The 13287-nt window shown below is 35.0% G+C and overlaps 1 protein-coding gene across 1 annotated transcript; it reads right to left on the reverse strand.

The window, feature by feature from the left end:
- Nucleotides 1-1532: 1532 nt before the first annotated feature.
- Nucleotides 1533-8836, reverse strand: LOC137723455 (uncharacterized). The gene is made up of 24 exons (XM_068462653.1): nucleotides 8484-8836; nucleotides 8288-8359; nucleotides 8158-8201; nucleotides 7971-8082; nucleotides 7783-7854; nucleotides 7617-7679; nucleotides 7220-7297; nucleotides 7021-7113; nucleotides 6692-6811; nucleotides 6451-6528; nucleotides 6124-6333; nucleotides 5988-6035; nucleotides 5414-5662; nucleotides 4871-4953; nucleotides 4527-4771; nucleotides 4244-4312; nucleotides 4099-4163; nucleotides 3816-3985; nucleotides 3577-3655; nucleotides 2840-3095; nucleotides 2709-2754; nucleotides 2257-2365; nucleotides 2084-2146; nucleotides 1533-1805 (listed from the first exon to the last, which is right to left on the reverse strand). Exons 1-24 carry the CDS (start codon nucleotides 8805-8807, stop codon nucleotides 1713-1715), a joined length of 2841 nt encoding a protein of 946 aa, XP_068318754.1. The 5' UTR covers nucleotides 8808-8836; the 3' UTR covers nucleotides 1533-1712.
- Between the last annotated feature and the right edge of the window lie 4451 nt (nucleotides 8837-13287).

Below are 13287 nucleotides of genomic sequence, written 5' to 3' on the forward strand. Positions count from 1 at the left end.
TCCGCTTCCAAATACATTATAAAGATGTTAAGCTAAGACTTTCCTTTGAGATTTTTGAGTGTCGAACCCCATTTGACAATGTTCTAGGACTCACTATTATGTTTTTTACTTATTTTTTTAGTTTTCAGCTCAAATATTCCACTAAAATGCATTTGTTGCTCAATAAACTGTATGCTTCCAAATTCCTTAAAAAGTTTAACTTAATGCTCAGGAAAAATATTTTGCGAAGATAAAAAAATTTTGTCAAAAAACATGGGTATTAGGCGGGCTCGACACACGCAAAATAAGATGGACTCAGCTCATGCAGAACGAGGTGAACCATGACATGTAAAATAAGGCAGGCTCTGCTCATAGAAAACGACGTGGGCTTTTAGCATGGAAAATGCTTGTGCATGGAACGAGGCAGGATACGTCACACAAATCAAGACTAGCCCTGTACACGAAAAAACAAGACTGGCTTTGTGCACATCAAAACGACGCGATCTCCGTGGACACAAAAAGGGGCTGGCTTCTGATGCGCAAAATGATGTGGACAACTCGTATGCAGAACAAGGCAAACCTAGGCACACAAGACGAGGAGGGCTTTGCGAACACAAAACAAGGTGAACTCCCTAGGCTCAGAAAGAGTCAGGCTCCACACAGGGAAAAATATATTTTGAAGAACATGAATATAATAGTTTGTTGTAGTGGTAAGAAAAATTAACAAAAATGTAAAAAAATGATTCAAATTCTTGGGGTGGCAGAAAATCACACATGACTTTGGCTGCCACAATGTCACCAATTCTTCAAAATATACTTTTTCATGCAAAATCTATTATAATATATATATACACACACAGACCCTTTATGCAAAGGGATCCTCATTTTTTTTTTTTTTTTTTTTTATAAAAATGAGGATTAGTAGTGAGGTCTACACTACATCAAATTTTAACAATCCAAACCGACTATTTTTCAAGTTGCACCTTATAGATTATCCTTAAAAAATATTAGCCAAATCGGAAATGTTTAAAACATCTAATTGGGTTCAAAAAAATTAACGAATACTTTGTTATATAAGAAATAATAAAATTTTATCTTGATAATTATATAGGCAAATGGTTTCGGATTGAATTGAATTTTTACAAGGATATTGTATGAATCGAGGTTCGAATCCTTGAAGTCCGATGTGGAGTGTGCCTCACCCCAAATCCACATATTTTGAAAATATGAAGATCCCTTTGCATAAAGGGCCTATATATATATATATATATATATATATATATATAGTTTGGTCTCTGGTGTATGGTTTCTCATATATTTTGTTTACTTTTACTTGTATATTGGATTAAAACTCATTGTTTCCAAACAATTTATGCATAATTTCAAAATTGCCCTTCTCTCGTTAGGGATTCAACAGAAAAAACAAATTCACAACAAAATAAAAAATACAAAAAACCACCCACCTAGTGAGACTATGAGTGGTTAGCAAGTTTATTATTTTCTAAAATATATTTTCATAAAAAAACAATAATAAATAAAAAGGACTAATTGCCAGACGCCAGTTGACATTACAATATTATTACAAACATCTTCTCACTACATAAACTACAAACATGAACATTGAGTAAACAAATACATATGGTCATTCCATAAGGTCACAGTTGAGAGGGTTCCCTCCATCGCCAATAAAACGAGTTTATCAAGACGAAAACAACAGAGATATCGACAGTAATTTACTCAGGCGTATAAACGGTCCTCTCTAATGCTAAATCAAGCAGCTTCCGGAAAAACTCATGAGGGTACAAGGGCGGTTCCTCGGCTAGCGCCTGAAAATTGAAACGGACAAGAAAAATATCGACCTAGTTAGCAGTTCCTCCTTCCTCAATACACATCCTCACTCTAAACAGTATTGCATTTGATCATCCTCTTTTCAACAGGTTTTAAACTTCCTCAATAAGTTTGAAACACCAAATTGTTTCGAATGTGTTTCCTCTAATGGAATGCAAAACCAAAATAGTTCGATTTAGTTTCTGTTGCAGGCTCAGAAGAATATTATCGATGCAAAGTAACCCTCGAAAGAAAATTTTAAGTAAAAATAGAGTACCTGATGAATCAGGACAGTGGAAGGCGTCATTCCAGGCACTGTGTTGACCTCTATCATCAAGACCTTCAGAAAGAAATTGACAACAGAATGAAAATGAGTTAGCAAATAACATGCGCACAATTCTTGCAGAGTACTCCAAACTCGATCAGTTAAGCAGAGAAAAAACATCATACCTCTCCACTGTCCACGTTGACAAATGCATCAATCCGTGAGAATCCTTCTAATTCAAGACTGTTTGCAATTATTTCGATATGTTTTTTACATTTCTGCAAGGCCTCGTTGCTGATTTAAGAGGGGAGAAAGAAATTAGACTAATGATTCGAACATGCAAAGCTCAAAAAGGAAAATAGCTTTTTAAGTCAAACACGAGAGAGGATCATACAATATGAACGGAATAAGCAACGTAGTGTGGAAGTTGCATTTTAAATGAAATCAGTCAGTTTAGAATAAAATGTCCAAGAATGACGCTGAAACATCTGGCGTATGAGAAAAAGTTTTACTGCCTATGTATGGACCTATTTAACGGCAGTTTCTACACATCTTTGACTCGAATAACAGAATGCAGAACAGAGAACGAAGAGCACCACTAACAACAGTGACAGGAGGATAAAGGTTCTGGACAAACCTTATTATAGATGATGGAGGTGGAGTCAGATTGATGCCAGTCCCACCTGCCATATGCAAGCGACTTATCATTAATAACATGTAAGCAGGAAATTAACGAAGGGGCAAAGAAAAAAATCAACAAAAGATTACCTTGGAATTTCTCCTCAAGTGTTAAAATGTCACCACTCTCCCTGACTGTGATGCTAGGAGTCAGCGAGCGCATAGATCCTTGTGTTCCAACAACTCCAACAGTTATTTCAACCCATCTACTCTCTCCGCTCCACAAGATCTGATGCCCCTTTTCATTTCTAGATTTTGATGAAACAATTATATTATCGGTCCTGATAAAAGGCTCGAAGATTAAGAGCTCTGGAGGGGGATTTGGCATCTCAATTGTTCCATGCGCCTACATCAGAAACCAAGATCAAACTTGAAGGTGGTATATAGTTTCTATAAAATGGCTAAATAAAATTAGAAGAAGCAATATGATATATATGTGTGTGTTATACATAATTCGTATCTCTCCAGCTAATATCACCTACTAATCCTAGATAAAGATGTTAACTTCCAAGACAATACACACTTGGTGAAGAAGAGTGACAAGGCTTGTGAATACTTGGAGGAAGCCAGAGAATGGAAAGACTTGAATTAGCATGGATCTCAATCACTTAGAGGCAGTCAAGCCAAATGTTGTACAGCCTAAAGGACAAGCTACATTCTACTTTCTCATGGTTATTGATAATAGTCGCAGAAAACATGGAGCAATATTTTTACTTTTTAGTGAAAAATAATATAAACGAACATTTGTAACAAATATATCTGAAATGAAACTCCAGAAAGAGATAAGAGGCCATACTGAGAAGATCTACAATTAAACCATTTTATACCTTAGAGAAACTATTAGGAGGAATCCGGTGAAGACAGTCTTCCAATGCTTTTACATACACTAAAAGGTCTTCAGCGCAGCTGCATGCAAAAATAAATTTGACCCGAAAGAGTACATCATAACTCCATTGCAGGACAAGGCAATTATGGTATTGAATGCATAAAGAGCTTACCAGTCTATTCACTACCATTGAACAAAACATAATAAAAAAAAGGAAAAGGTAAACAAGGATAAACCTACCATAACCTTCCAACCCCCGTTGAGCATCCATCTCTTGCAGGTTTAACACATAATGTTTCACAGTGAAGCTTTGAGGTCAATTCATGCCATAGATTTGGTATTGATGAACTAATGAGATCTTCTTTTCTCCTCAAATCTTTGTTGATAGTAAGAACTCCCAAATCCGACAGCTGTTCATTATAAGAGATCAGAATGCTTTGTTAAGTAGCAAAATATGTGGGTCATACAAACACAAACTATCAAAAAAGCCCAATTCATCTTCTTGGACATTTAATTAGCATACATGATTAAGAGCAAGGGATGTTGCAAGTTTGTCCATACAAATCTTTGATGCCATCACCCCAGGACCTTCAATTTAAAGATTAAAAGGATGGTTAACAACAACAAAAAAGACAACAATGTCCTCAACCGAGTGGATTAGAATGAACCTGTATGTGGAATCCCTTCAGCCTCCAACAAAGACTGAAGTGTGCCATCTTCACCAATGCCACCATGCACTGTAAATAACGTTAGGTAAACCTCGTAAGTATTTCTGAATCTTCTGATCTCTAAGCACAGTTGCATAGAGCCTAGTCACACTCTAATAAGTTGTTCTTGATTCTCACCAATTCTTCTCATAGAAATGGTAATTATGTTATACTGTACTGATATAATGGAGAGAATCAAATATCATCATTCTACCACTAGCAGATAATGGTTGGCAAAGAAAACCTGAAAGAAAAACTGTAGCCTGAACTTCCTTGGCTAGCTTGATCCACTGTTCAACCAATAATTTGACGGGCAGTTCATCAGTGATATCAAATCCCGTAAACCAAGAATGTTTCTTCAAGCCTTCTGTAAGATCGTGAACAACTCTGTTCCTTAAGTGAGATGTATGAGCAACTCGGTCTGGTTCAATTGCCTCTGCGCATGCATCAAGAACTTCCTCTATGGTGTGTCTCAGAACAAGAGAGTAACTGTTCACAAAGAAACCTAATTAAATGCTATGAAAGCAGTGTTTAGGGGACTTGTACTTCAAATAAATGAGAAAACTTTCAAGAGAGGGAGAGACTTACGGTAAAGACCAAACGGTTCTGGAACTCAAATCAACCTTGTTTTTGACAATTGTGGGGGCAAGCAAACATGGAATCACTTCAAGCTGTAGGCAACAAGATTGCCAATTTTAGACAAAATCATACTGTCATGCACTTGATTAATTAAATAATACTTTCAATGAAAATACACTTATCTACAGAGTGAATTAGTTCTAAATCATTAAGTACTGAAGATAGTCTCAAGAACTTTGTAAGAAGCTGCTAAAACTCTTCAAACACAGACTCCAAGATTTGATGAAATGTTCCTCTTCTAAATGAAAACAAATGACAAAAGTTAAAAGTTTTCAATGAGTGTAAAAGCTAGTTGACTCATGGTTATACATTCAGCAGTTTAATTCCAAAATAGGATTTCTATCCAAATCCTACTCCATACTTCTATGTATTGTCATGAAAATTCAGTCAGTGTCTCCATTCTAAACATTTTAAATCGCAACTTCAGCATATCAAACCATTAAGCATATTGTAAACTAAAAAAACTATGGTCCCCATGAACTGGATGCTTACATCGTCAAAAGCTTGCAAATTAAGCCAAACGTTTGTTCCGCTGATAAGAGATACCTGTCTCTCTGACGAGTCTCCTCCAAAAATAACAAAAACTTTGCGCTTACCCTTGCAAACTGGTTCACTACGCAGTGAAGTTTTTGATCTTCTAGGAACATGATCTGATGCACTACAAAATGGTGCAAGGTTTGGATACCGCGTACAAGCACGACGGATTATGCTCCGGAGAATATTTGAATGAGAAAATCCAACCTGGATCCAAAATGGGGCTTTCAGGCAAGGTCGTGGCACCAAAAGGATTATTGTAACAAGTACTGAGTGAATGAAAAAATGAATGGTGTGTGGGCTGGGGAGTATCATGCATAACAAGCTTTTCATGATTTGCATGCCATGTATTGCCTATACTCTAAAAACCATTCTTAAAGGAATGTTTAACATTTTCATAACAAATGCTATTGTAGTGATTAATATAAAATATTAAAATATTATGATCCTGAACAACAACAATCAGTTACATGGTCACACCATAAAGAAGCTAAAATGACTCCCGTTACAAGACAATTAAAAACAGAATAACCTTCGAGGCCTGCTGAAATAAAAAGCTGGTCTGCTCCATCCCACTAATCTGATGAATCAACAAAGAGAGTGTCAAAAGATAAGAAGGATCAACACCTGGAATGTATATCATTGAGATTATAAGACACCACTCCTACCAGGTTAATGTCAGTATAGAATATTGTACCCATGTCAGTCCTTCCAAATTTGCTATCTGACATTGTTGGTACATGAATAGAATTAGGGAGAAACCATCCATCAATACGAGCAAAGTCACGAAGACCAAGCTTTCTGAATAACTGAGATGCTCCTTCTCGAATACTTTCGATAACACCAATAGGAAAACGAGGTGGGGTATGATAAGCAACCTGTTTGGCAATTTATATACTAAAAATCAGAAAGATGAACTAGCGGTCTAACACATATCGTGTGATTCTGTAAGGTCTAGAGGTCTAACACATATCGTGTGATTTTGTAAGGTCTACCTGTTGTGTTGGAAGATATTTCCTCCTGTAGTTGAAAATTGCATCCTTATCAACACTGTCATGGAATTGAAGTTCTACCTGGTCATTTTAAAGACTAATATTAATCCAAATATTCATCGTACAGTAGTCCCTATTGCATACGTAGTATACCTACATCCTCTCTACACAGTGAGGATGATATTTCAACCAATTAATTCCAATACAATGAAATGAAGCAAATGCAATCATGACTCATTCATACCTCGCTTGGTAGTAATACAACAGGATGGGAATCTAATCCAGACCCCACATCAAGAACAATCGCTGTAAACTCACTCCCTCCTTCAAGAAATATTTCTACAAGGACTTTGGAGTCAATTCCCTATCATACATAAAAAGAGCACAAGTTTCATGAGAAATGCTTTTTACTAAAACCTTGTTCTTGCAAAACTAATATCAAGATATTGCACCTTCTTTTTCATAAAAACTCATATTCACATTAACTCGGTCCAACTTCATGTACACTACTTAAATTTTCTTGAAATATTTACAAGAGTTCAAAAAGGACAAAAAAGAAACAACGAAAACTACCTCTGTAATAATTGCATTAGCCTGGCTAAAAGTATCAGCCACACCATATGCAACTGTAACACCAATGCTTGATCCCGCTCGTGCTGGTTTTACCTGAAACAAAGTAATAAAGACGTTATATCTTATAACCTGACCAAATATAAAGTATCGCACTAAAAAATGGGTTTGTTTACATTACAACACTAGATATGTGTCTTACCACAACTTTCCCTGACTCAACATCCAGTCGATTTCTTGCAAACCATTTTGACAGTTCAGATTCATCTGCTTCACTTCCCTACAGGTCATTAAAGTCAGAGAAACTGAAGGACCAAGTACATCCAATGCCAAAATTCACAAAAATGTAAATAAATATCCGAGTTAAAGTCCTTAAAAACCAATATCAATACTAAAAATCAGTGACAGAAACAAACATCAAAACGTCAACTAACGATGTCATCACGCATGGACACAGGTTGTGCAACTTACAGAAGACTACCCGGTCTAGGTTGTTGGAAATGTTATGACTTAGTCACGTACTACTGTACAGATGTTAATCCCTAGTGTCTCTAGAAAAAGCACATCTATCTAGATAAAGAAAATTTTAGCTAAAGTACCTGTACTAAACAACTTGGTACTGTTATAAATCCTTGTTTGCTGAGCTCCAACGAAGCATTGTACTGCGATAACTCAAAATCACACAGATATTGTCATCTTCTTTCTTTTTCCCTTACATATGTATGTTTATTGAAATAAAAATCACTGTCGATTGTCATCTGATACCTTATCGAATGCTTGGCAACATTCACTTGACCCCGTGCCAACAAATGGAACGTTATACTTTTCCAGCAGCTCCTGCAACATCATGTGTTCAAATATTAAATTCCAAGGGAAGAAACAGAAAATAAATGCACCGTTATGTGTATATCTTGAAAACTTGCAATGGTAGTAAAGGTTATGCTATAGTACACCTGAATGCCACCGTCTTCACCAAATTGACCGTGTATGACTGGGAACACTATGTCCACAGAGCCAGCGAGATGTTCAGCGAAGTCAGACAAGGACCGGAAACCTTGGGCAAGGCTACAGAAACAAATACTTGGGCAGATCAACATACAAGGTCACCTAATTCCAAACTTCAAATACACAAGATTTTACCTTTCGAGTTTGAAATCAAAATCCGCGGGAGTGTTTGAGTAAACCTATATAAATGTGCAAAATTAACAAACTTTAGAAGATCAAGTTACGAAATTTTCGAATCAATTAATGCATTTTTACATAAACGAACCTGAGCAGGGGATATTGCAAATGCATTGAGGCCAGCGTCAATGTAATAGCAATTCACATGTATATCACCTCCCTGTTTCAAATTCAAAGCAAACAATTTACTCACTCACTATCTACTTCACTATTTTCTCAGCATCCAAACAGAACCTAAAGAAAATCACAGCCAGCTCTACACTCTATAGTGAAGAAACTCTTACCTGAATGTGATCGAGAACTGATCGAGCCGAGTTGAGAGAAATCCCACGCTCCGCCGAGGGACCTCCGCAAACGACGCCAACTCTCAGAACGCTACCTTTCTCCTTCTCTTCTACCTCCTCTCCCCTCTCAATAACTCGACCGCCCACCGCCTCCGCAGTGGCGCGTGGAACTCCGACGCCGCGCCACCGCGTCATCGACGAAGCACAGCTTCTCTTCAACCGCAAGAAATTGAAGTTCTGGGTGTACAGCAGCGAGCTCCGAAAAGCGTCGGTTTGCTCGGAGCGAACTGAAACAAGGCCGGAACCAAAAGCGATCGTCGCCATCGGGAAATGATCGTCGAGTCGGAAGCGGTAGTGAGTGAGTGAGTGAGCACAGCCAAATTGCCAAATTGCCAAATTTTGGAGGGAGCACGCCCTGCTTGTTGGCGGTTGGTGTTGCCGTTTGACTTTGTAAATTGATTTTAATTTCTGCAAATTAAAAAAAATAATAAACATAAATATGTAATCCTGCTCACTAATTTTGTTTTGATAAAGGTCTTTTGGATTAATTTTATGAAAACAGTTTTGTCTTATTATTTTTTTTTTAGTGAACTGCTAATTTAATTTTTGAATTATCACGTGAATGAAAATTAAAAAGAAAACTAATGAAAAGGTCTTCAAAACTTTTATTTTTAACAAAAAACCGTCTACTAACTTTATTTAATGGTAAAGACATAAGAGAAAGAGAGAAAAAAATAAAGGATGATGGGAATCTGAGTCTTCATATCTGCAAATTATTGGAATATTATAATTTAGTTATGATCATTTTGCAAATATATTGATAATTTAGTTGTTCTTGTCTGTGTTTTGGAGGAGGGAAAAATAAGTGGAAAGGTTTGGGAATTTCAATAGTTAACGAAATTAAAAATAGCTGCTTATGAAATTGGGCGAGACGGTATTTATGAAATTAGGCCAAGAAAGAGATATTATTTATGAAAATGTACTAATTACTATACATTATTTATAAAACTGGACAAGAACTAGACACTATTTATAAAACATGACCAAGAACTAGACACTACCTATGAAAGTTGACCAAGAACTAGGCACTATTTATGAAACTCGACTAAGAATGAGACAATATTTATGAAACTATACCAATTTCTATACACTATTTATGAAATATGACCTAATAACTAGGCACTATTTATGAAAGTGAACCAAGAACTAGGCACTATTTATGAATCTGAACCAATAAATAGTGTAGTACCGTTTAGTTTCATAAATAGTAAAGTATTGTTAAGTTTCACAAATACCGTAGTATTGTTCAAGCGCGGATCCCGTGAGTCCTTTTTTTTTAAATATTAAAATTGTGTCATTTTCATTAAAATTTAAGTTCTTTTGTCATCTTTATTAAAATTTAAAGGTTTTTTTATTAAAATTTAAGTTTTTTTATTAAATAAAGTTATTGCATGATTTTTTTGTTAAAATAAACTTAGCCCAAATCATTTTCATGAAAACTCCCAAAATTAGACTCCTAAACTATTTTTTTTATATAGAAAAATTAGTTTTTGAATTATAAGAATCTGTCAATTACATCCCTAATATGAGATTCGAAGCTACTATATTCAAATTTTTGTTAATTTAAGCTAAGTTACTTGCATGTGATACACATTGGAGGGTAGATTGGTAATTTTCATAAAGAAATAGTGTATGGAGTTAACTTTGGAGGATAAAATAGATGTTAGATTCACAACCTATATGAAATGTTAAGGGCTTACAAGTGACAAAATGACGGTATTACACTCTAAAGTGTGTTAAGTGACTTAAGTTGACAAAAAACTAGTTAAAACAACTTTGAATATAATAGTAGGGATGAAATTAGCAAATTTTAATGAATTTAGAGACTTATTTTACTAAAAAAATAATTTAGAAACCTAAATTTCATTAAAGTGATAATTCAAAGAGCATTTCATCTTTTTTTTTTTTTTCTTTCCAAACAGTTTTGTCTTATTCTTTAAGGGAAAAAAATCACACCATTAGTCCTCACCTATCACATAATATAATAAGAGAAAAAAATCACACCATTAGTGCTCACCTATCACATAATTTTGTCGTATTATTAATTTAATTGCCATCATTAGTTACTTTTAATTTAATTATTCCACTTTAAATAGAAAAGTTCAGGAGTGGTAGAGTGAGGATTTAAGCCGTGGCCCAAAAGGATGTGGATGAGGGAGCAAATCCATAATCTTTTGGTTAAAATAATCTAAAATTAGTTCTAAAATGGTGGAGTGAGGTTTTAGAGCAAATCCAAAATCTTTTGGTTAAGATAATGTAAAATCAATTCTAAAATGTTAAACTGATTGAAATGAAATATCAAAAATTGATATATATATATATATATAGACAATATATCGACGAGATATTGGCTACATATTGAAAACTGATCATTAAAAAAACGGTTTCACCCTCAGTGAAACTATGAACTCGGGCTCAGACTCAAATTAAATTAATAATATAATATTTTAGCAGCTAGAGACTGTAATCAAACCATTTCAGCTAAAAGCCCAAGTTTAATTAACAAAATATAAACTGAAAACTTAACAAAAAATAAAGGAAAATGTTATTCAAACATCTCTTTTTACCTCTTACGAATCTTTGTTAATTTTTTCATTAAGAAGAATGTGAAAAGTAAAAATAGATATATAAATACAACTACCGAAAATAAAACATACTCTAAAAAAGTTTAATCAGGAAATAAAAAGGTAAAAAGAGATTAACAAACCCAAAAATTGGGTCCAACTTTTATTTGAGGGTGGGCAACATGGATAGGCCAGGTTCAGTCGGAGGATCCAGAGTCCAGAATGTTGTGGTAAATGAAAGTCTGACATTAGGCCCACACTTAAAAAAAATAAAGAAAAATAATTCTCCAAGAATTTTGTTAAATTCCGAATGATCCTATAACCCTTTGAATCATGGGTTTTTATCACCTTTTGTCTTTGGGCACATACAAAACTCCTCATTTTCGTCCCTTACTTTGAAGGTCTATAAAACTACCTCACGTTATAAACCACACATCAATTTCGTCCGCGTTGTTAATTTCTGTGAAAAATATCATAAAAAATGAACAAGGAGTCATTACATCCTGAATTTTTTACGAGCATTTACATCAAAATACAACTCAACCATGACTCTTGTCATCTGGCCTGGACATTTTATGAGGTATGCATTCGACGGGTGACTTTTTTTTATTTTTTATTTTCTCCAAACTCTAATCTTCATTCTCAGTTGATTACATAAAGTATCACAAACAAATTGTTGTTTAACACAAAACTAACACAAATTAATTGGGGGAGATATAAGAGTCTTCCAATGTATTTATTAATTAACTTGTAAGTGAGAGGTCTTATGTTCAAGTCTCGCTAAAGGCGAATTTGAACTATATTATTGCTAACCTATTGTGAGACTTAGCCTGCCCCCTCCCCTTACTGTAGATAATATCGTTTGTTAAAAAAAAAAAAAAAATTAACTCTAAATGATTGTGTTAAGTATGGCCATGGACATCTCTTACACACAACCAACCAATATATGTCTAGTCTAAATCTTGATTAGAGAAGAAGCTGATAACGATCTTAAGCTAGTACGTACTGGGGATTCTTATTTGATTCTGATATTAATTTACCTGCTCTCGCTTTCATTTGACTATCAATCTTCTGAGTTGTGGCTTTAGCTCATGGACCCGTGCATGCATGTTGCTTCTCTTAACAACCTCAATTATTTAAAAATCTCAGGAGAAAGAGGGACCACTTTATATGCCTATTGATGGCCAAGGATTCTCGCTCAGGGTGCTTAGCATGCGGTTGTTATTATTTTACTCAAATTTTAATATGTGTGTTTATTTATATTAATGTACTCTAGAAGTGAGGCATATAAACCTTGTCCTCCATTCTTATTACAACACGAAAATAGTACATTTTGAAATTTGTGTTCCTAATATCTATAAAGATTTCTCTTTGTTGTTCTTGGTAGGTTATTATTTGATTTTATTTTACAATTCCGTATCATATATCCTAGTTATACAAGGCTATAACTTTCTATGAAAGATATCAAACTTGGGCATTTGAAGGGGTTTGGAAAGTGACCACATTCTCTATTGGTCCTATGTTTCTTCTTACATGAAAGCTAATGACTTTTCTTGATCGACCCTATTTTTGGTCTCACCCTCATTCGGTCTTAGGTTTCTCCTTTAGAGTAAGAAAGCTTTTCTAGGGTTCGCTTTCCTATCATCCATATTTTGGTCTTATGCACACCCTCTAGAAAAGTTGAAAAGTATGAGATGCTTTCTGGTCTCGAGTGTTCTAGCTTCCTACGTGGTGTAGGTGGTTGCTTCACATTCTTTGAAGTCACAACCTATACGTTTGTTTCGTCTGTCGCTAAAAGAATGTGAGGCGCAACTTAGCTTTTAATTTAATAGTATTTCACTTTTTGACATTGAAACTTAAATTCAAATCCCTTGGTTCCGCTTGACAAAGAAAATAATTTGGAGGACATTTGCAAGTTGAACTGTGATGGAAATGTCAATTCTTCTAGCTTGAAACTAAGGAAACTAATTGATAAACCCTAGTTTCTGAAACTCAAACAGATGATGCGTATTCCCAACTGTTTTTCAGTTCCAAACGGCCGTAACATGAGATAATTGATCGAGTGCAGAGCCATCAAATTAGGTTTGAAACGGAAACGGTTTCCATCCAAAAACCTCTGCTAATTTAATTGATTAGGTTTATGATATTATGTGCGACCATAGTTTAGTTCAACAAATTAA

Source organism: Pyrus communis, chromosome 17 (genome assembly GCF_963583255.1).
Source record: "Pyrus communis chromosome 17, drPyrComm1.1, whole genome shotgun sequence".
In the NCBI taxonomy this organism is placed as follows: domain Eukaryota; kingdom Viridiplantae; phylum Streptophyta; class Magnoliopsida; order Rosales; family Rosaceae; genus Pyrus; species Pyrus communis.

Coding starts and splice junctions, on each gene's coding strand:
- LOC137723455 (XM_068462653.1), bottom strand. CDS start 8,807: ATGGCGACGATCGCTTTTGGTTCCGGCCTTGTTTCAGTTCGCTCCGAG. Junction 8,360..8,483: donor CAGTTCTCGATCACATTCAG/GTAAGAGTTTCT, acceptor AATTTGAAACAG/GGAGGTGATATACATGTGAA. Junction 6,812..7,020: donor CTAATGCAATTATTACAGAG/GTAGTTTTCGTT, acceptor TATGTATGATAG/GGAATTGACTCCAAAGTCCT.